This window comes from Alternaria viburni (genome assembly GCF_023758015.1).
Source record: "Alternaria viburni strain BMP 2772 chromosome Unknown scaffold_31, whole genome shotgun sequence".
Lineage (NCBI taxonomy): Eukaryota > Fungi > Ascomycota > Dothideomycetes > Pleosporales > Pleosporaceae > Alternaria > Alternaria viburni.
In genome coordinates, this window is record NW_026055800.1 from 63,417 (window position 1) to 87,250 (window position 23,834).

A 23,834-nucleotide genomic window follows, 5' to 3' on the forward strand; every position below is an offset into this window, starting at 1 on the left:
TCGCATTTTCGAGTTTGTTGGACACACGAGAGAGTCAGATGTTCAGCTTTAGCTCTGGTGCTGGAGTGGTCTTAGTTTAGGAAAGTTCCTGTAGCGTGCCAGCAGCGTTTCAACGGCGTCATGCAAGCGCATGCACTACGCATGTGTGGCGCAGACGCTATTGTTTCCACTGTCTGCGCTGTCGACGTCCTGCAATGCAAATGCAACAGGGCAACCATGGTGACGAAAAAGATAAAATGGGGAGCCGGTGCAGTGGGCGGTGGTATGGAGTCGAAGGGCGCAGTGGTAATGTTTGTTTGCTGGCGGTCTATGTTCACCGCAAGTGACTGCATGTCAACAATGTCGCAATGAAAACAATCACCATAGCAAGTCGGTTGTGTGGGTATTATAGTAAGTCTGATTGAAAGCTGGGGGTATCTATGCGACAGGTCCGTGATCGATCAAGAGTGATTTCCTCTCCACGACCCTTTGGCATCCATCTCTCTCAGACTGTACAAAACAAAAGGAAAAAGTGTTCGCTCAAACTCCATGCTTGCTGTCTCGTTCATTACCGCATCCATCTTCCTTGCTCGATACCGGGGGTATAGTATAGGGTATAAACATCCACACTCTCTCGTCCGAAAAGAGACAATCGCGCTCCGTCCGTTCCTCTGCGCAGAGCACGCGGCGACGAGTTGTAAGCGTATATCGTCGTGTGGTCCTGGCAGTGAAGAAGTAACGGCCGTCGAGCGATCGTCGTTCGTCGTCGTAGTAGTAGTTGGGTAGTAGATATAGCGCCTTAGTAGTACCCGTATCTCCTCATGCGCCATCCTTCACAAGGGGAAGTAATGATCAGTACGGCGACATGTGGGAAACGGGTTCACACTAGACTCTACTAGTATGCGTTGTCCTCTTTCGGCCGCCGCCGCGTCCGCAGGTGAGGCAGCTGATGATGATGCCGAAGAGGGAGACGATGGCGTTGATGATTGCCTTAAGACCAGCAGCGATGGCGTTGACAATGGCCATGATGCAGTTTCCGATGGTGCGGAACTAGACAGAATGTTAGGAACGGTCGCTATGAGAAGGTGAGTGAGGGATACGTACGACCGACTTGATGCAAGAGACGACGGCACCCATGATAGCGGTGTTGTTCTGGTGAAGGTTTCGGTGGTGTAGTGGATGGAGGACTCGAGGTAGAGAGGCGACTGTTCGTAGGTTCGTTGGTAGATGGTATGGTTTGGGGAGAGTGTGGTATCACAACAAAGGGCTTTGAGCCCTCTCACTTATAAGCAGCCGCGAGCCAGGCGCCGGAACAACGACCGCCCTTGCACAACGGCTACGTCACGCGGCGTCCGTGCCCCCTTGTCCTCCAGATCCTTCACCTCAATCTTTGGCCTGCGTAACGAAATTTCCCGACTCAAACTCCATTCCTGCAGGTGACTGTGCTGCGTCTGCAAACAGCCAAGCTCGCAACGTCAGCGGGAAAAGTCAGGTTTGCGCCAACCAAGCCGCCCGATGCGGCAAGGATGGGCAGCGGACGCGCTCAAAGCAGTCGCGCAAAACAGGGTTGGCCCTGCGACGTCGACGTCGGGTGTGGGTCGCGCGCCACAACCTTAAAGAGCGCCGACGTCACTGCCCGTCCCTGATGCAGTAGCGATCGCAGCCTGCGCGTGGCTGGGCCCATGGGCAACGCAATGCCCGCCTCTCACGATCGCGATGCCTTTGCCATGGCAGCCCCCGAAGCAGGTAGACCGACTTTCGATAAGCCCATGCTGCTGATTTGGTGCGCCCACACTACCGCTGCTCGACGTTGTGCGACACCAGACCACCGTTATCGTGCCAACCACGCCTGCCCGCCCACCTCCTTCTCCTCACCTGTAGCCATCATCCACCCATATTTGATCACCCCAGATGCTCTTATCCGGCATGGCTCCACCGTTGCAACATTCCCAGAACTGTCGTCGTCCGTGTCCGTAAATGTGACGTAGCCATCTGTGGCGGCCCATCTAATTCTCTTCCGCATCCTTGCAAACAACAGCGGCTCCAAATCTCCACCCAACCCGTGCTGCCTTTTCTCCAGCCGCTCTCTCGCCTCGTTGATGAGGTGACGCCACAGCTCAAACACGCGTGCGTGGGTCATCCACCCATATTGACATCAGTCCGTCAGGCAATCTCAGCAAACAGGGCAACGGCACGCGGGCCACATGGGTTTTCGTCTCAACGTCTCACCACCTTTTCGCAAACCCATGTTATCATCCGTACCGCGGGAGCTAGGCTTTCCAAGCAACTGCAAGTAAAAATCGTGGTCTAGACTGCCCGGTCGCATGCTCATATCGCTTGGAGGCCATGGCATCTTTCCAAGGCATCTGCTGGAAATAGCACGGCTAACCTGGCACATCGGAATTAACACCAAAACACGATCTTGGATCGGACCCTCGATGCCCAGAACCGCAATCTTGCTTTCAATCTCCATGTCCCTCTGTCGTGGAGATTAAAGATTAAGCAGAGCGGCTGGGAGCCGACATGGCTCATGGGCGTTTCAGGATTTATTGTTTTGCACCCATGTTTGCGGTGAGAAGGTTTAGCGCTGGTTGAGGTCCCTTGGTATGGTGTGGCTGGTGACGCGCCGTCGCAATGTCTGACATCGGACTTCTGCGCACAAGGAGCGGGCCGCCGCTCGACGCTCGTGGAAAAAAGTTGGTACAAGTGGAGTCTAACCGGCCAACACCACACATCACGCATGCATGCACCAACCTCACCAAAGGTAGCATAGCCCACCATCAGCGACGCAATGTTTCATCATCATCTTTGTTCCATTATGCGCATTGCCACTTCTGCCTTCGTCTAGCTACTTTCCGGCTTTGTTCGTTATTCATACACTTCGTAAACATGCCGTATTCAACATCGTAAATCAAGCGCCGAGATGCTCTTTCTCCCGTCGCGAAGCCATGCAGATACTGCTAACGTCATGCTGCTGAGGAAAATGGAAAAGGAAATGTCGTCTGCTTGTTGCTGTGGGTATATGGGGTGTTGTCGAAGAATCATGGATATTCATTGCTGATGCTGCGTTGAAAGACCAATACAGATGTGCCGAAGCGATGTTCGATGATCGATGCGATGTTTACGGGAATTCGTTGAGCTCTTCAACTCATACAAGAAAGACCCCGAACAGGTCAAGAGCATACGCCGACGTCAGGTCACCTATCTCGTAGGTTTTCAGATTGATGTAGGCTGCAGACCTGTTCGGTTTTTTTCTTGGTTGACGTGTCTTCATATACCGTCGCATCATACTGGGTAAGCTGATCGAAAGCTGTTGCATGAGGATGTACTCGGCGTTTAGGTCTCTGCTGCTGTTGATGTCGGTGGTATGACTGCTCCGTATGATTCTGGGCTCAGTTTGCAATTTTGTTCTTCGGAACGGGAGGTATAGTAGTCTCCTCGGTGATCCTAGTATCCAGTCTGGGCCTCGAGCTCGATCGTGAGACTAATCTCATTCGACTTGTTGCTTGCTTATCCGGGGTGACGACATTGCCTGCGTCTGAGAGCGCCGAAGAAGAAAGAGCTGGAGTCATGGGCCCCTCAGGATGAATGCCAAGTGGACTTGGATACGTATCGATCGTCTCATGACTTTGCTTGGGAGTCTTCATATGAGCTTCGCTCAAAGCCCTGTGGCGTCCAGGACTCATCGAATCGCTGTACCCGTGTCTGCTCCAGTTGGGGCGATGCAGGCGAGCCGCCTTGGGTAGACTTGAGTAAGATGCTTGCGACTGGAGAGTTGCACTCCTGTGCCGTTGGGCGGGCCGGTCTGTGGGAGTATCGTGACTTTGCTCAGGCAGCAAGAGTTCGGATGTCGCATGATCGCTGTCCATCTCTCGCATGAACTCGTCATCCTCGTCCTCAACCTTGGCTATCCGCTTCACATGTCGCACTTCAAAGTACGGTGTCTTCGGCAACTCTGGCATCGAGTTAATCGACACCGCACGTGGTCGCGGAGTGTCTTGCACTGCGAAATCGATATGCGCAAAGTACTTCTCACGCATCGGGTTCCAGCTCAACGGCGCCATTTGTTCGCGGTTCCGCAAGATGGACAGGTAGCTTGAGACAGCGCCGACCAGGATCAAAACCATCACAGCCACCGTCAAGAGACCTTGGATGACGATTATGATGATGCCGATAACGGTTGTAGGGATACGAGCGATTCCAAACCGTGTATCAAAGGCTGCCGAAAGACCTGTAGTAGTAATCTTGCTAAAGCCGAGAAGATACACGGCCAAAACGTTCAGGCGCTGTCCTTCGAAGGGGCGAAGGATAGTGAAGGCGATGAAGGCAACAATCTCAACGACAAGTAGGCCGAAGACCTGGACGAAGGGCTGAGTCGATGCGCCGGCAAGGAAGCATGCTCGAACGAATTCGTAGAACAGCCAGACGACAAAGAACCACCAACGAGTCCTCCTGTAGCGAGAGGCTAGCCAACCAAACTTTGTTGTGTACCGCTCGTCATCATGGATTGATGTGGTATCCGCCGTAGCGTGTATCGTCCACCAAGGAATTGAACCGATGTAGGTCTCGTCTTCGGAGCGCGGATTTTTGCTGTTTCTGGAAATGCTGAACCATGGAATGATCTTGTGCAATCTTCGTTTGACTACGTTTAGTCGATCGGGTTCCGAGGCATACTTGCCGATCCGAAGTCTGGAGAAACAAGCGTAGGCGGCGATACTGCCTGTGCCAAAGACTATGACAAAGAAAGCGGCACAAGCGACTGCAACAGGACCAGAAAGAGCTAGGTAGGAGAACTGGAACATGGCCAGGAATGTCAGCATGTAAAATCCGATGAATATTGTCCGCAGGATGGTCGACAGAGCGAACGCAAGGTAATGGCTTCGGAAAGAGGCCAAGTGGTGCTTTTTGACAATGCGTATGCTACTCAAGCCTTCGAGGACAGCTTTCAGGGAGAGTACAGAGACAACACCGCATGCGACCAAGATCAAGAACCAGAGCAGTCCGGTCATGAAGGCGTTGCTTGCTGGGATGTGTTCCGTCGCAAGGGTGCCAGCGAATCCAGAATAGTTGCCCGGGAGTGGCAGTCCAGGCTTTACGGGCAGTCCGTAATATTTGAATCCGGTGCTCGCGTCGATGAGACGGCGCTTTGCTAGCGCAGACTGGAGATTCAGACCCTGAGGGAGAACTCCTCGTTTGTATATCTGGTGGATGTCGACCCCTCCTCCAAGATGAGGATTGCTTTCGCCCGTACCCGCGGCGCCGACATGCGATGTGTTTCCTTTGTTCGAGCCGATGAAATCGTTGATCGTGTTCTGCATTGGCTCAGAGTAGATCATACCCCCAGCCCAGGCATAGTTGCTCCAGAAGGCCACGAGGACGCTTGGCCAGTTCACCGAGAGCGCTCCGCTATAGAAGATGTGGTGCCATACCGCGAAGACCACAGACACTGACAGCGAATGGGCGTAATGCTTGCGCATCTCGACGATGTTGGATCCGTAGGCGGCTGTAGCAAACGAGGAAACGACGGCTATGAGAGTGAAGAGCCCTAACGTTGAGCCCACTGAGCTCTTCTGCTGGAATGTGAAGCCGTTGGTGATCTGGGCCGCGAAACAGCCGATCTGTCAAGCTGTTAGCACGAATACGAATAGTAAGATGTCTGAGCACCGCGTTGGCAAAGCATAGCTAGGGAGCTACATACTAGTAATAAGTTAGCAAGATATCTTGAGAGCTATTCGTGGCGGCTACTTACCCTCGTTCTGTGTGGAGTTGGAGAACAGTCGCAGGATGGCCTGGCCTTCGAAGTCGGGAATGCTCAACGCAATCTCTGGGATCCCTGCGACGTCGTCTTGATTGATCGGTATGATGCCCGCCGCCTCGATCGGAACGCCGGCTTTGACGGGGCAAGCGCTGAGTATGTTGGCGTCGCAAGGGTTGAAGGTCAGGTCGAATCGACTCTCGCCGTACGCGTAAACGCCGATATTCATCATAATGTCTTCTCTTCGGAGCCCAGTCTCGCCTTCCAGGTGAAAGATGATGGTCATGTTGTCTTTGTAGTAGGCTGCGTCGAATCGCGTAACGTTGATGGCGCTCTTGCCTAGGCAGTCGCCATAGTCGGCAGTGTAGAGAGATGGCTGTCTGTCGTCTCTGACTTGCCATTTGTCGCCATCGATGATTCCAACCACCCACGTACCGTCTTCGTCTACGTTGACGGAGCCGGCCGGAGACAATAGCAGCAGGCCAGCTGCCAACAAAGCTTGGGCGCACCGTGGTAGATACATATCGCCTTGTCGTGTGAGAACGGATCTCGAGGTCGTGTTGTCGTTTGTAAACGTATGGTTCGGGGTGTCGGTAGGCCGACCGGAGTTCGTGATTGGCCGTGATACGGGAAACGAATGTTGGGAGAGAGCGAGGATAGTCGGATCAGTATGTCGTCGGGGTGCAGATGTGGAGTGCGGCGACCAGACGCAGCATCGCAGAGGCCTAGGCAACAGCAGCGAGAGAGAGAGGTGAAGAGTGCAAACAGGGTGGTGAGTGTGAGTTGAACCATGGAAGCATGTTCTGGCGGGTGCTGGTAGGTGCAATGAAGCAGGAGCCACTAGCCACCAGGCAAGCACGTTCCGATGTAGCAAGCGCGATCTTTTTGCATTCACGGATCGCCTAATTTGGCAATCACTTCCAGGAAGCAAACTCCAGTCAATCTATCAACATTACAGTGTCGACTTGAGTACACGGTGGTAGTATAGATTCTAGAGGCAGCAGGGCCGCTGCGCTAAACTTTTTGACCTGCGTTAGTGCCGGTCTAGCGCGCTACTATGGGAGCCGTGGTGAAGGTGCCTTCATGTACGAGCATTCGGTACCAGAAGCATCTCTGAACGTGTCAACAAGACTTGAAATTGTGTCTGTGTCCAGGTCAGTACGGGGCCCAGGTCAAGGCTAAAGAGCCGAGCTTGTCGTACTCAACTTGCGGTATGAAGTATGGAGTGGTACGAGAGTAGATAATTAGACAGATTGCTCATTCCTTCACATACGACCATAGGACAATGAGAATTACGCTTCCCGTCCGCTCAGCCATATACAAGCATTGTACCGGCGGATTAGTAGTTAGGTGGGTGACCACTAGCGAATCCCCGCTGTTGTATGTTTTTGTTCTTTTTGCCCAGGTCTTGAAATGTAGGCGTGGACCTCGAAGCTATCTTTTTGATTGTTGTGGTACGCGGCATGTGCAGGGTGAGGGGTCTGCTTTGTTCCTTTTTGCCCATGCAAGTGAACATCCGTCTCTTTTTGTAACATGGAGCGGTGTTTCTTGCTTGATCAGACGTGCTGCGAGCCCAGGTATCGTGACATCTCTTGTGACCTTTTTGGTCTCATCATTTCGCTATTGGGTATCTCAGCTTGCGTGTCGACTCTCAAGTATCCCATCAAGTCAGATCCCTTCCGTCCATCTCGGGCCTTCTCTTATCTTATCACTAGTACGAGGGCACTACCTTATACAAGAGGAAATCTGAACAGGCCTGCAGCCTACATCTAGACAAAATCATCTAAAATAGATGATCTGACGTCAACGTAGGCTCCAGGGTGTTCAGGTTTTTCCTTGAACGAGGTGCCACCGCAACCCCTCAGACCATGGGGCTACCTCCATTGAACGTGCCCTTGGCCTTGACACAAAGGTCCCCACCGACACTCTCCAGCGTCGCAACAATCTCCTGCTTATGTCTCGACGCGTCGGTCTTCTTCGTCAGATCCTTCTGCGGTGACAACCATCCCAACCAGCTCTTTGTAGGTTCCGTTTCGGGTTCTGGCGGCGGCTCGGATTGGGGGAGGTCAGGTTTCGAGAAGGAGGCACGGAGGATGTAGAAGTCGAGGCTGTAGGTTGGTTTGGCGTAGATCAGGCTGAGGGAGTCTGGACGGTGGACTGGTTCTATCTCAAGTGTTAGTATGAGGCCACTCTCTGAGTTGCTGGAGACGGTATACACACCCACAATGCCATCTGGACCTCTGACCATCCTCGCCATGATCTCTTCAAAGATGGTTGCGATAGCCCCGCCATGCGCAACACCGGGCCACCCACTCATTCCTCCTCCTATCCAGACCACAGCCACCATCTCTTTTGTCTCGGCACTCCAGAATGCTCTTTGTACGCCCAAGCCTCGCGTCCCACTCATGACGCCCAATATGCCTTTCTTGCCCTCATTCTCTCTCCCGAAGTCCAGATCCAGCTCGAGCCACCCTTTGTACGCTGATATCTTCCGACTTGATCCAGGAGACGACGTTATTCCCGGTCCTGACCGGAGCGCTGTGTCGGTATGTAGGTTGTATGACTGAGAGCGCAAAGATTGCACGATTTCGAGAGCATCGATATCGCGCCGCAGAGAGTCGAGGATGATTTCGTCTTCTCTTGAGCCGGGCTCTGGGAGACCGAGAGGCGCGGCAAAGTGGCGAGCACCTAGACCAGTTGTGATGCCGAGCGCGAGTATGCTGGCGTACCAGAAGTATGACCAGCGGATACGGGATTGGAGGGGGAGGGGAACATCGCGATGCGCATGGTAGCTGGCGGAGCGGAAGTTTCGGCTGGCGGATTGGCAGGATTGTTTGAAAGGTGCGCGATTGAGAACAATGCGCGCTCGTGACATGCTGACCGTCGGCTGCAGGTAGCAATTGCTGAGAGATTTGGGAAGCTTCGATGATGGAGATATCGCGAATTGGTGGCAGGGATCACTTCACCGAGGCTGAAGGTTAGCGGCTTGGCATTGACGAACACCTGGACAGGTGGACTTCGCGTCCTGCCTCATCAACACCATCACCAAGTGCGCGCCGTCTTCGGGCTATGAACGCGACGATGCCTGCACCGCAAGCACTCTCCATATTTTCACTATTGAGGCCTTCACGCGTCTTGTCATGGTGCACAAAACCTTTCCCTCAATGATGCATTCTCCTCGTATCTCAGTCTCTGCTACCTCTCTCCAAAATATCAGGAGCTCCGCAACATGTTTCTTTGCTTCATGCATATGCTCAAAGAACACGGTGTGAGCGCGGGCGTTTGCTCACCGTCCGTTTGCTAGCTCGGTGCATATCAAACTACACAACCTTCACCTTTTGCAACCTCACTCTCTCACTCTTACACTTCACTCCAGCTTCACTTCCCATCACGCGATATCACCACCTATCCAAATCAGCCAGGGTGTATCTATACCGATCAATATGCCATCAGAAAACACCCTCAAGTTCGCCGCTATTGCGGCTTCGCTCATCATCATCCACACCGCCATCATCAAGGTACACGATCTGACTTCTAAAGCTCTCGACAACGCGCATCCGCGAGGTAAGTGATATGTGCACAATATGTATGAAGGTATGCTAAAGTAAGTAGATGTCACCACAGATATGGTGACCCCTCGAGTTCAGGGCCGCAGCCGTGATAACGGCGGTCAGATGCACGTATGTCAAGGACTGAATGCTGCCGGAGGCTCAGTGTCGGTGACATTCCCGACGTTCATCAAACCACAGGTATGCACAGATATGTTCAGATACACGCAGATATACTAACATGCAAAAGTGAAACTCTATCATTATCCAAGTATTTGGTGCACTATCACACAGGCAGAAGGAAGGCAGGGTGTACAGGGGAGGGGGGGAACCCAGATAGCAAACAAGATACCCAGACTCAAAGCACAATACATCACTCTTTGGTATATTGTGGTATTTGGTAAAGCTGTATGCACTTCGATCAGAGCACATCGCGAATAGCTGCGCTTCGCGCAGAAAATCTTGCGCGGCCAAGAGCATGCATGTCTTCGTTTATCCCGCGGCGTAGATTCTGATACCGCACATCCTCCCATGTGTTAAACCTCATGGATTCCGATCCTCAACATGGACAATGTCCAACTCCTCCGCCTTAACACCATGGAACATGCGAACCTGCTCTGGTTAGCCTCGAACCCTCCGCGTTGACACCCTCATGGGACGGACACCACATACATTCATCCCTAGCAGATCTGGCGGCGCATCTCCAAACTCGCACATCCTAGGATCAAGCCAGACTGCACTCCCACACCTACTACAGAACCTATGCAGAACCCTCTTGACACCAAAGGAATAGTCTCTCAACATGTCCTCACCGCTCTTTACTTGTAGCTGCGACCGTTCGGGGTACACGAGCAAGTAGCCGTTCCGCGTGCAGATGCTGCAGTTGCACGATACAACCTTCCACTGGGCCAGCGGCGGCGAGAGCAAGACCGAGTACTGTACGCTACCGCAGTGGCAACTCGCTGCGTACGTCTGACAATTCTGCGGGTCGAACGCCGGAAGAGGAGGTCTGGTAGGTGAGGATTCGGTCATGGTTGATGGTCTTGGTAGTGCAAAAGGTGGGGTTGGAGTGTAGCTGTTGAGTAGGGTAAGTTGATCCTCAGAGTGAAGCGCAATGCTACATATACTTTGTTTGATATAGGTACGAGAAGGAGACCGGCGCGGATTTTTGTCGTTGCAAGACGGGAGCTATCGGTGGGCGAAGAGGTAGGCTAGATGGGAAGAAGTCTCCGAATCCGCTTTCCGGCGAGTATATGTCTCCGATGCCGTTGGTGTCGTTAAACATACGGAAGGATGCTACCGACGATAGCTCAATGCGGTGGTACGAACGACCGTTATACTGCGTCAGCGTCTAACACCTTTCGCCGACTAACAACACCATCGGTTTTATAGGGGCCTCACATGGCCTACCAAAGATACCGCATAGTAGTGTAAGCTGTTGACCATGAGCTTGACACTCTCAGGTCAAGCTTTCCAGCTACACTGGGCTACCAGCATGTAGAAATAGCATCCTGGATACTTCAATCGTATCGGGAGCATCAATGAGACCTCACAGCTACTCAGTTCATGGAACCACGACTACAAGAAGCGACTACACTATCAACTAACGAAATTACAGTTACATCGTCATGACCCTTTTACAAGCTCCATCGCTCCTCGGAGTGGCCCAGCCATCCCCCGAAATCTCGTCCTACCATGCAATATATCTCGCACCACCCATCCCCAAAAAGCAAAAGCAACACGACGAAACACATTGCACCACCCACCCACATACAAATACACAAATCACGCATGTTTCACCGCTTCGAGCATATACGCCAGCGCCAGCGCCTCTCACTCTAGTGCTTTCCACCATTCCCAGCGATCCTGACCGACGGTAACACAAACGATCTCGTGCCACTTCACTCCGTATCGCCCATCAAGTCTGGTGCGGTGTTATGCATGAGTCCACAAAGGCGGCCACGGTTTCACGAGATATGAGCGTAATAGGTGCGAGGTTGTACGGTGGAGGCAGGTGGTGGAAGTGAGGCAACGGGTTTGTGTGAGGGGTGGGCCGTGGACTCCGATTGGTGTCTTGGGTCGGAGATGATGGGTAGTGGGTGGCGGTTGAGTGAAGCGTTTAGATGCGATGTTTGGCATGAGATTTGAGGGTATGGGTACGGTAGGCTGTACGAGGAAGGTTGGGTTGCGAGGGGGGACCTGGTTTTTGGATTGGATGGGTGATATCGGAAGAGTGGAGGTGGGAGGAAGGGGGTCATCGAGGGTGTCACGCGGTTGGGTTGGTGGTCTTGTCTTGAAGATGAGCGTTGTGGAAATATGAGTTACAGTTTTAATCATGAGCGAGCATTGCGTACTGCGAACACGACCGCGAAAAGTTCAAGATGAGATGGCATTCAAAATGGAGTACTCCAGTCAACGTACTTTACCACCATGCCAACGACATGCAGCTAGCGCAATATCCTCTCGTTGCACAAAACCTTCCCCTCGAGGGTACATTCTCCTCGTATCTCAGTCTCTGCTACCTCTCTCCAAAATTTGATAACTTTGAGTTCATGTTCCTTCGCCCCTGAGAGATCAAAACGGGCGTTTGCAGAGTTCATGGGAGCGTCTCGACCATCGATTGACTTCAAAGGGCTCCAGAATGACGGCTCCAATATAAACTCACTGTTCCAGTCCTTTCACCATTCTTATTCATTACAATACCACTAAAGCATCATACTTCCAAAATTCGACCAAAAAGACTGCATGTCCACTTCCCTGGAGGACTCCAAAAAACTGATCAGAGACTTTTATGTGTCCTGCCGATCGTTCTGCGAATACATGAGCTCTAGCTAGCGTTGCTGAGCCAATATATAAACTCCACCCGAAGCTTCCTCTCTATTCTTCGTTACACCATCTACTACCATTCTGCTCCAAAAAGACATCAAAGTGATGTTATGTTCTTCCTTCCCTGGAAATTGTCAAAATGGTTCCACTCAACATGTATGTGTCCAGTTTGCAGACGAGAGGACCATACTTTTCACAGAGATATCATGCTTTTGAGATGCTTTCACCAAGTTCAAAAAACGCACCCTGGAAATCCATGTCCTGGGTCGAGAGAAAAGACTTGCAAATATCCGGACTCAAGCGATCCCGACTAACCTCCATGGCTTTGTGAGTTGAAGACCACCAAAACAGCGATGCGATAAAGTGATGACTTCTCTGTGGTCAAAATACTCCTACGAAGATGTTTCAAAGTTCGAGAGGAAATCGATGAAGATCTCTGGGGTATAAATACCTCTCAACTATCCATGGCCACCCTTCTCATCACTCCTCGTGCAGCCGACTTTATCAAAAAGCACGATTGAAGAGTTCATGTTGCTGCCTCGTCTGCTCCAACGACTCCTCAAAATTTATTTCGACTTTGAACATGTGTAGATGTGTGCGCTCGCACATACCTGCCTCCAGACTTCTCAAAACACGTAACGGGTCGATACATGGGTTTCCCATGTATCTCCATCCAAATCACCAGAGACCGTGGGAATCACAACCGCTTTGTTCTCTTCAATGGGATAGCCATCCAAGTCTAAACAAAATCAGTTGTTGTAAAACCATCGTTGAATGCCTGTTGAGCAGTCTAGAGTTGCAAAACCATTACCAAACAGGAACATGAGATTCGCGCAATCAAAAGTCCAAGCACTCTCAAATCGCGAGCCCATAGTTACATGTGTCTGTCCAGTTCTGCCGGTTTAGACATTTCGTTTTCAAATTACATCATTTACCAACACCATCTTTGAGATCTCGATCCCACAATCCCATGAATTGCGAAAAGCACAAAAACTCATCCCATGACGCACCCATACTCATGCGCATAAACACAGCTATCCATGCGCATACACCATCACATAGCTTTTGCATCGGAGGATATACGCATGGACAGTCGCTATGATGTTGCCACCCGGCGAGCTTGTGGCGTGTGCTAGTGTCATGGCACGGTGACGGTGGAAGGGACGCTCCGACCCCGACACACCAACCTGAACGGAAGCTTGAGGTTGGGCCCGTGGCGTTTACCGAGAGGGGTGTTGGTGGGAGCTTTCATGCACACTGCTGATTTCCTTCTGGCATCTCCGCAATCGAGGCTGCGTAGTCTGGGTAGTCTTGAGGCCGAGAAAACGAAGTTAGTGACGTAGTAATACGGAGGTTTGTACAGTATAACGCATGGATTCAGAAGACGTATAATGCACGGATGGCCGAGGACTTGCTCTGAGGCAACGTCACATGTCCGGAGGTGTTGTTGAAATGAGGCTACGTTTAGTGATCAAGTGCGAGATCAGACAGTCAGACAATGAAGTCCGTCTATTGACATATTGGCAATTCAAGATATGCACCTACTTCTGGAAGGAGGACATGTGTGCATCGAAGCATCCGAACTCCGTCTTGAGGCAGGGTAAGCTGAGTACATGTGTGATACGATGATGATAAAGACTAGCGAACAGGATGCATCTCGTAAAGACGGCCGAAGATGTACGTGATCGGTCAGAAGGAACCTCACGCATCCGGTCTGTAAGGAGAGACATAGTCTCAGTATGAGCCGCCTCTGAAGGCCCATCGGTGTACACGCCCCTGCCAAAGGGTGAGGCGCCGTGTCCGGTCAATACGGAGGCCTCATCAGCTGTCAGGGGCCCGCCATCACAGCAAATACTAGCATCTCAAGCTTCTTGCCGCCCGTGATTGTAGTTGGTCGAATGCAGAACAAAACGACAACCCGTCGATACGCTTGACAGGTGACAGACCCAACAGTTAAGCGCAGTAGTTCGAGCAAAGCCTTCAGTTGGAGTGCACACGGGAAGCGCCCTCTCTCACGACCAGTTTCGCCCCGCAGTACACACTCCCCAATCGCGCGTAAGCCGTCCCTTGGCGATCTCTACGTTCGATGCTTGACGACGAATGCATTTCGCAGTCAGGCAAGCCACACTACCATCAAGCACACCAGGCTAAGGCGGGCCAAAGATAGCCGCATCTCCCTTACTGCCGTACCAGAGATGGCTGTCAGACGGGAGTGCTTACGCTGTCAAGTGGATGCATGTAGGAGCGTAAGCTGCAGTAAGCATCAGCGACAAGACTGGTAGTTGGGAGCTTGACGTCGTGTGATAGAAGGCCATCTTGTTATATCTGCACCGTTGTGTGACCTTGACATTCCAGGTAGAGATCTCGGTAATCTCATTCGAGGATCACGAGATAGCCGGTGGATCTTCTGGTGCTTTTTGACGACGATCAGACAGATGCCTTGCAGTTGGTGTATGCTGTTCAGTCCGCATCGGACGAATTGCGAGTCTACGAACCAGGACGTTTTGTTGTTGAGGGGGGGCCAGAAGATTGCAGGACGGTAAAAGCAGTCGAGAAAAAGTAAAGAAAGGTGTGATTGGGCCTGACGAGAACACTTTGCATGCAGACAGGTGCTGTAGCACAAGGCCACTATGGTCTGATGTTTTCTCGTATTGCTAAGCGAGATGGGCCCCCCATTGAGTAGTACGCGCGGTAATGGGTATTGGACACGTAAAACGATTGTACCTATGCCCCTCGATGAAAGATAGAGAGTGAAACATGCTGGAGGTGGATCACCTACTATTGGCTTGCGACATGCAAAGAAAAAATGCGTGAGCATAGGAAGCAGGTTTCCGTGGTTGCGAACATCGGCCCACATCATTGGCGCTTCTCCAATTCAGAAGTTATCCACCAATGTTTACGCGCGGACAAGCGAGAATAACTGAATAGATCCTTCTTAGTGGCTGGTGCGCTCGCAACGAGGGCAGGTGTACGAGAGAGCGAATCGCGTTCCATGTGCGCACGTCAGTGTTGGTTGACAGTCAAAATCGAGTCAGCGCCTGGAACATAGCATCAGTGGGTTCTTCCGTGAACAGCTTATCGTATGCTCGTTCGATTTGATGAAAGAAGCGCGCGGGCAAGGACGAGTCATGGAGGGTCTGCTCTGGCTGGACCCTCGGGGCCTGGGGACGAAAGCCTCCAACGGCAGCAGCTTAGGACAAAAGTAGGCCATGCCCCGAACAAAGGAAAACCTCGACAACGGTGTTCCCTGCGTGCATCATGGATGCGTGGCGCACCTCTAGACGGGATGGCTTTGCGGGCGCTGGGCGTCGGGCCTAGCGGACACGACCTCTGGCGCGCTCATCCAGGCAAAGCACAACGCTCCTGGGGACGATCAACGGGATCATCGATGTGGAGTGTAGATGATGGCGGCGCCACACAGACTTGTGCTTTACTGTATATCACAGACGCAGGTACAGTCGTGCAGGCCAAAGACGGCCTCAATACCCGCAGCACAGACGCGTTTCTTAACAGAACAGTCTTCTGCGGTGTTATGCTCGGGGAGATGGGGATAGAGCGCTAACGGAGAATATTGACAGCGATAGAGCGAGGTCGGGTTGAGCGAGGTGAGCTGGGCGGCTGAGGCTCCAGACGTTGAAGGATGGCCAGCTGCGATTAGCGTAGGCGGGGAACATGGTGAAGACAAATCATGCTGTGATGGCACGAACTGGTAATTAGACAGGAGCGCTGTGAAGGGGGGCAGCCCAAACGTGCTTTGACGCAGAGTTGCGTTGAGCACACCGTGTAGGGCAGGGTTTGGCGAGTCAAGGAGGCCTAGCGGTGCTGGGATGTGCGTAGTAGAGTTTGGGAAGGCTGCGCTGACGGCTGCAGCACGCAGGAGAAGGTGCCGAGCCCAAACACAAAGCTGTAAACTCTGATAACGTGGGGTGCATAAGATGTCATTTCAGATCACGATGAACTTGGTGCGGCCGGTCAAATATTGCCGACGTGGGCGGATATGCACATCCCCGAGTGGTAAACCTTGTACGGGATGTACGATGAGAAATCAATGAGGATGCGACAAGACGACGGCGCATGTAGTAGTCTTGGTAGGTTCAAGACACTGGAATGTGCAAGAGAGACAGAGTTTACTCCTAGTGACGAGGAGAATTGATGCCGCAACTGTGCCGCACAGCGTGGGCAATGACTAAATGCGGCTCCAAACGCGGCGGCCGTGGTCGGTAGCCGACGGTTTGATGGAACAGATTGCGAGAGCGAAAGGTAATTTGATCGGATTGGGTGGTGGGGAGAGACGGTCCCAGGCGTGCGGGTGGGCGTCGTCGGTTAGAGGACCAGCACTTCCGTCCCAGGGCTGGGCCGTGACGGGGAAGGGGCACAATGTCTGCGCTAGCGAGTCGGTGCGCTGATTAGACTTTGCAGCCCGCGAGTGACGAAGCCAAGAATGTGGGCCACGGGCACCCCGAACGCCTGAGACGCTTGTGCTGAGATCTGTAAAGTCGAACGGGCGAGATCTTAGCGCGGCCACACTGGCGGAGGTGACCGCCGCGGACGTTGGTGGTCTGGACTGGTGTTTGGTAGACACGGCCGGTGCGGTGCAGGGCAAGTCTGGCGTCGCTGGTCACGCGGCGACGTACCAAGTACCGTGGGATCACAGCAGCCGGCGTCATCTAGCTGGCACCTGGGCGGAGATTGAGCTGGCAAGGCTGAGATGATGACGATGGGGTGGGGTTGGAGGGTACCGTACGCACGTATAGCGTGTCGTTTAGATCAGCGAAGCGTGCAGAACCGGTAGAGGGGATAATTTGCAGCTGGGGCGCGCTGGGATAGCCATGCCAGACGGCGATCCCGGCGGCTGCTTAGATGCTGTCGACGCATGGCTTTCTGCAACGGGGTTAGGGCGCGTGCCGTAGGTGAGGAGTGAATGCCGCATGTTTCTACTCGAGTGAGGTGCAAGCGCAATAGGAAGGCACCACCGGTCAGCTTCAGATCGCGACTGCCCTTCGCGGAGGCCTCGCTTACGGCCTGGGGTGATTGGGCAGGCGCGCCATGGATGACACGAAAATGCCCACCCCGTCACTTGGGACAAAACACGCTGAGATGAAAGGGAGCGCTTGATGCAATGTGACGGGTTTCCTTCTGCTTCCTTCTGCACCTTCTGTCGCGCAGCAGCTGTCAGCGCTCGGCATCCTGGCTCCATCGGAAGCAGACACATGGCCAGGGCTGTCCACGTTGTGACGCCTACCGCGACCCGAGACGGGGAGAAGCAGCAAGCCACCGAACCAGCCTCTCCAGTTCGCTGCGGGCGCTGAGGGCGCTGAAGGAGCCGGCCATCGGCTGCGGCTACGAGATCTCTGCTGGGCCTTGGCCCTGCACCGCAGCGCAACGGGCATGGCTTCGCAGCGGCTGCCCCAAAACAATGGTCTGTGGCATCAGCCCAACTACCACACGGCCTGGCGTGCAGACAACCGAGAGCCCGATCGACCGCGGAGTCGTCCCCAGTTCCTTGTAGCCATGTCATTCCGCCACTCCGCCAACTGGCGAAACCAGGCCGCTGGGAAAGGCTTCGACGACACAGCATCCGCCAGATGCATCGTCGACGCCTCGCGAGCACCTCCACGATGCGTCGACATCGTGCAGCAGCTGTCACGCGAAGCCGCCGGCGCCTTGTGCTTCCGCAGAGGCTGGACGCTCGACGCCGCTGCCTGCGACACACGCTGCAGCGACGGAGATTCCAAGACCCAAAAGACGGCACCAGACGCGCGCAAAATGGACCGAATATGCACTTCCACGTGGAGATCCACCCATCTAGGCAGAATGTACGACGACGGTGCGCCGGGTCTGGCGTCAGAGAGATTGAGTTGAGCAGGGTATCGAATGCTCTGCTTATTGCACCATGCCTGTTCAGATGCACACGTGCCGCAGGCAATATACCAGCACGTCTAATTTTAGCCCGACAATTCACCCTTCAGTGGCCCATGATTACACATTTCGGGGCCAACAGCAGCCTCCCGGAATGACGCCTTGACTGTCTTGATATTGCTCCGCAACTGGTCAACCGCGCCATGACCGCCTACAGGGAACGGGTGCCAGGTCGATCCGACACTCGAGCACACCTCCCACTTTTCTTTCATCCCGCCGTCGAAACACGCCCGCTTAAGCGCACGGTAGCCCATCGCTTCATCATGTGCTGCTCGCAGTCATGCTCCATCTCGGCTAGCGCTAGCCCGCTCGTTCAGAGCGCCATGTCGTCAGCTAACTCGTGGAGCGGTTGGAGCACGGTCGCAACCTAGGTCGCCGAACTGGAATCCCTGCAGGGATAAGCACTTCCCAGCTGGCCTCTTGTCTGTTTCTCGCGAGACCATGATTGACGCTGAATGCAGCGTGATGAGGTCTGCGACGGAAGCGCTCATGTCCTACCTGCTGGATAGCGCTTCTGCTACCCACCGACCGGACTACCTCTGCGATCAGCGCTGCTAGTAACGGCGATTGGCCTCCAGCAACGGCGAGCTTGGGCAAACCAGGTAAGGGTCGTCTTTGAATGTGCTTTGTCTCTGCCCCGGCACTGTTTGGGCCAGACCATGTCCGTGCGCCCACAGGCTCTCCCAGGTCCTGTTGGCGCCAGTCCCGACGCATGTTAGAGTGCCAGTAGGCTCCTGACCCTTGGTACTTGGGAAAGACAAAAGCATTTCGTCCTTTGCCCGTCTCTTGTCGTGCCGCGAGTCTGGGTCAGGGGAGCAGCCGCATGCCTACCCAATTTCTTCCTTTTGCGCCACTACTCGTCATAATCGACGAGGGTCGAAACAAGTGCCGGCACGGGGATGCTCCTCGTTGCCCATCAGCAAGTGTGATATGAGATAATCAGACGTCCTCAGAGCTCACGGGCCGGCGCAAGCGACTGCTCCTCCACTTTGCTGGTCCAAGCCGTCCCGCACGCCAGCAGACTCCGACAGATGGCCTGCGGACAGGGTCTGGCTACGGTGGGTGCTTTCACCCCCTGGCAATGCATTGTTGTGTGCGGCCCCATGCTCGACTAGTTCTCTAAACTGGACCTGAACGGTGTGGTTTTGTCATTCATTCGTCGCATTACTTCTGCCGTGCCTCGTTTGCGTTGCCTTATTGTGACAAAGTGCGTCTGTGGATAGCGCTCCCGCCCGCTCACCTGAGGCGTGCTCTCGAGCTAATTCTCATCTCCCATCCCGATCCAGATCCTCAAAACGCTTGGACGGACCCTATCGCCTGGTTGAGCCCTTGATATTCCTGAAGCCCCAGCGCGCCAGTCAGCCACGCGAGCCCACCTACCCTGACATCCTTAGCCCGCCATACATATACGTGAGGGCTACCGCTCTCCACTCACTCGCGGTAACAAAGCCTTTAGTCCACCAAGGTTCCAGCCATTCTCCGCCATCGCTCCTCTTAGGGCGCCAGGTCCCGAGCTTAACAAGGAGTGATCGCCGCTCCACACGCCTCAAACTCCACCACCAGCACCTCACAAGGCTCAACCTCCCCGCCAAAGGATCAGTGGGCCGTATCGTCAACGCACAGCACCACATCTTGCAATACCACTACCCAGCACCTTGGGTCGAGTAACGGCAGAACCACCACAGCCAATCTGGAGCATTACCATCCTCCTCGGACCACAACACCAGCACCGTCATAGCAGACGACTCAGTGTCCTTAGCCCCAAACAATCGCATACACATCCCGTGTAACAGCCTCAGTAGCACCACGTCTGCGCAACCAGGAATCCGGGCCCTACCGAACAGTCCGTGTTGAACAACACCACAGTTCCACGAGTATCTGCTTTTGATCTCTTGTACGCCCTCCTCTTACGGTCTGCGACGACGAGCACCACTAACACCGCGCAGTCACTGAGACTTTCTAGAGCACTTGCGGCCAGACGTGCGTTTTTCGGTATCACTGTCCGCCTGAACCAGCGCAGGTACCATTGCCAGAGCCGTTCGTTCGATTGCAGCATCTCAAAGGACGGAGCAGCGATTAGCCGTCTGACGCGACGAGAGACTAGACCCGGAGCACCATCGCGAATCCACAGACCGAGCGGGTATTTGTGTACTGGGAGGACCTTTTACAAGATCCCTTTCCCTCCACTACCTGCATATCATCTGTACCTTGTCCCTCTCCACTAGAGCCCCTACCTCTCACATTACGCCTTTGAGCTACGGATCGCTCGTTGCCCTCCGTGGATTCTCAGCCTTCACGTGGGTTGTATTGGTCCGGTGCTCACTACAACCCACCATTTGCAGCGTCACAACTGCAATCCCTACCAAGTCCTCCTTCATCTGAAGCAGGGAGGTCATCAGGACCTACCCGGAACACAACCGCCAACGTGGCTGCTGCCGTGGCTCATCCGTCTTCCATGCATCCTGGGTCTGACCCAATGGGTGTACCTCCCAGCTTTGCAACGCGGAGGCCTCACGCCCAGCAACTGGGCAGCTTTGAGCTACCACCACCACCCATGCACAAATATCCCTTCACCAACACCGTCACCACATCTCAGTCATCACAGGCTCCGACTACCATAGCCAGCGTTGGCAATCTTCTGACTCCGCCAAATACACACCACAGTGATGTGATAGGCTCATCAGGAGTCTCTACAAGCAGCGCACAGTACTCCACAGCAATGGCATACTCCAACGGGCAGCAGTACATCTACTCCCCGCCAGCGCAGGGATCGGCTGCGCACTACGGGTACCCGGCTGCACATCATCAACAGCAGAACCAATACGGCCAAGCCCGTGGAGGTATGTTTGCTCCACCGCGCAGCGAAGGTCAGCTTGGACGACAAGACTCACTGGGCAAAGGGCTGAATCCGCCACCATATGAGATGAACCAGCAACTTCCACCTTTTACGCCTTCGTCCAACGGAGCGAGCATGCCCTCGATATCCACACAACAACATCACCAACAACATCAACATCAACAACCCCAGCATCAACATCAGCAACACCACCACCAACAGATGATGAGCGCACAAACACCAGTCTCTTCTTCGGCACCACAACAATCGCCTGCCCTTAGCCAGGACTCCTTCAGGCCACCACAGCCACCGACTCCAACATATAGCTACCACACAGCCAGCACTCCCCAGCATTCCAACTTCCCCTATTCTACTGGCCCATCTCCCACATTAAGCCAGCAACAGAGCCCCATCAGCGCTGGTGGATCCATGCATCGGATGTCACCCGCCGTATCCCAAGGCTCCATCCCATCGATACCCTCCAACAACCCTGCGCAATCACCCTACCAATATCAACAAAGGCCACCGCTGCAATACCCCGGTAGCCAAGCACCCGTCTTCTCCAACGTTCAGAACCCCAACGGTGGACTGGCACTTGTCGGAGGCCACCCTGCGATGATGCCAGGATTTAACAGCGGTCACGCAGCAGCTATGCCTCATTTCATGGGCCACCCGCAACACCAACAGCCTGCTGCTAACGACCGGCCGTTCAAGTGCGATCAGTGCCCCCAAAGCTTCAACAGGAATCACGACCTGAAGAGGCATAAAAGGATCCATCTTGCTGTCAAGCCCTTCCCTTGCAATCACTGCGACAAGAGCTTCTCGCGGAAGGATGCGCTCAAGGTATGTTTTGTCACTACAATGAACACCGAGCGAACAAATACTAACAGATCAACAGCGACACATACTCGTTAAGGGATGTGGAAAAGCCACCGCCGACGACAACACCAAACGCGAAACCCCGTCGCCCAAAATCGAGGACTCGAAGCACTGATCGCCGAACCGCCGTCGTCCATCGCCCTTCTTACTCGATGGAGAGTCCTCGGCCTCTCCTACTTTCACTTCTACTTCTTCTGTATTACTTATTCACCTCCTCCTATACGCTGTCTTATATCCCTCTCGCGCACGTCGCCTGCGCTAAAGGCATCGTTCCGGTTACGACTTATGCATGTTTTATCACGTCCGCTTATTTATTATTTCTTCACTGGACTACCCTGGGAAACGAACGAACGGAAAGGGGAGTTACGGGACATACTTTTTGTTCGGGCGGATCGCGAATACCTTTTACTTGTTGTTTTTATCGCGCTGTGTATGTATGAAGGTATATTTGCATTGGTCACGCGCGTTTCGGTTGTCGATGGTTGTATGTAGTTGGCACCGCATTGCTTCTGTTGTCGTTCGGGTTAGAGATGGGACAACGTTGCAGGAAACTGGTGGTCGGAAGCTTATGGTTCGGTCGGTGCGGACGCCTGCATGTGCCTTTCCAGGGTGGGAAGGGGGCTCTACGCCGACCTTGCTTACGGGTGTAATGTTTCAGGGACGAAGTGGAACACCCACTGTACACCGGGGGTTTTGTTTTTCGCTTCGCTTTTACGGAAGACTGCATTTGCGGTGCGGAGTCAAAACTGCGCGCACTGCATTGCTACCAGCAAAAATACCACATCATGACTTACCTGAAATTCTTACCTACATGCATTACTACGCCGTGAACTCGCTTTCACCCACATCCATCCAGTCCATCGACTTGAGTCAACACCCCCTGCGCAACCTCCAGCGAACTTGCGGTGTGAATCGGGTGTGATGTGCTTCACTTTGTTCCCGTAGGTACATGTAGTTAAGTGTGGCATCACTGGCATATATCATCTGCATTATGTTCCTGAAGGAGTGGTCGCGGCATTAAGGTTTTGATTCGTGCAAGGAACGCAAGACGGTTAAGTGCAGCGAAAAAGAGGTGCGAACCACATTGCCGGTACGAATGGTTCGGCAGGCTCCGGGGGCTGGGAGTGGGCTCGGGTTGGGCTTGGCACGGACGTGGACGTGCTGGAAGACGCGCACGGCGCGTCGACTGCAAACCTCCCCTCTACTTCACCTCACTTCATCGCGAAGCGGGACACGCTTTCACCTCGCCACGATGCGCTTTCATCTCATCTGCTGTCTATGTCGGATCTGCTGCGCGACTGAATCGTTCAACGGGGAAATTGACGCCCTCCAGGTAATGCGGTACCGTACCTACTTCACGCTCTTATCAGGCACGCGCTGCTCACCTTCAGTATGAAACCCCATCGTCTGTATGCTTCAACCCTTGCTATAGCCTTTCTCTTGTTACGATTTCCTCGTGTGATTTCTCCTGGTATGCCTATGTACGGAGTATGTTATAGGCCATCTTTCACGCTCGCGAGCAAGACCTGCTGGCACCTTTTGCGCAAGGTAAACGGAACGCCATTTCAAGAACTTCGATGTATCGGTAGGAACACATCTCCCTTCATCTTATTTTCTTCTATTCAGCGCACCTCATACAAGAAAAATCCGACTAGGTCTGGAGCCTACATCAATGTTACGTCACCTACTTTGAATGTTTTCATGTTGATGTAGGCTGCAGACCTGTTCCAAAGTTTAGTTTTTTCTTAGTTGACGTGAGTCGGTCAGTCACCCTAGCTCTCTCATCATGTTTGGGATCACGACAATGTTCTCATGATACTCAGCGCAATGGCTTGCTGCACCCCAAAAGTCTCGTTTGCGTCTCATTATGGTAGAGGAACACCTTCCTGTTTCTTCAGCTCATCGCCACTGCTGTGGCTGGTGTTGATGTTGCTCCTGCTGCCGCCGCGTTTGCATCCGATGGCGCTTCCACAGGGTCCAGTCTGTGCACTTCCCTTGCAAACATTTCTTTCCAACATCGACACTTGCATAGCCGGTCCCATTGTATGCATCCATCTACTTGTTAGCTTCTTGGAGCGAGAGCAGATTCACT

The 23,834-nt window shown here is 53.5% G+C and overlaps 4 protein-coding genes across 4 annotated transcripts; 1 reads left to right on the top strand and 3 right to left on the bottom strand.

The window, feature by feature from the left end:
• Positions 1 to 864: 864 nt before the first annotated feature.
• On the bottom strand, positions 865 to 1,116 carry J4E79_010477 (uncharacterized protein; the record flags this gene model as incomplete). The annotated part of the gene is made up of 2 exons (XM_049359314.1): positions 865 to 1,029; positions 1,084 to 1,116. The coding sequence occupies 2 exons, from the start codon at positions 1,114 to 1,116 to the stop codon at positions 865 to 867; spliced, it is 198 nt and encodes a 65-aa protein (XP_049206125.1).
• A 2,255-nt stretch (positions 1,117 to 3,371) lies between these two features.
• On the bottom strand, positions 3,372 to 6,257 carry J4E79_010478 (uncharacterized protein; the record flags this gene model as incomplete). The annotated part of the gene is made up of 2 exons (XM_049359315.1): positions 3,372 to 5,506; positions 5,729 to 6,257. 2 exons carry the CDS (start codon positions 6,255 to 6,257, stop codon positions 3,372 to 3,374), a joined length of 2,664 nt encoding a protein of 887 aa, XP_049206126.1.
• A 1,338-nt stretch (positions 6,258 to 7,595) lies between these two features.
• J4E79_010479 (uncharacterized protein) lies at positions 7,596 to 8,609 on the bottom strand (the record flags this gene model as incomplete). Its single annotated transcript, XM_049359316.1, has 2 exons — positions 7,596 to 7,897; positions 7,955 to 8,609. 2 exons carry the CDS (start codon positions 8,607 to 8,609, stop codon positions 7,596 to 7,598), a joined length of 957 nt encoding a protein of 318 aa, XP_049206127.1.
• A 12,137-nt stretch (positions 8,610 to 20,746) lies between these two features.
• J4E79_010480 (uncharacterized protein) lies at positions 20,747 to 21,857 on the top strand (the record flags this gene model as incomplete). The annotated part of the gene is made up of 2 exons (XM_049359317.1): positions 20,747 to 21,706; positions 21,762 to 21,857. The coding sequence occupies 2 exons, from the start codon at positions 20,747 to 20,749 to the stop codon at positions 21,855 to 21,857; spliced, it is 1,056 nt and encodes a 351-aa protein (XP_049206128.1).
• Between the last annotated feature and the right edge of the window lie 1,977 nt (positions 21,858 to 23,834).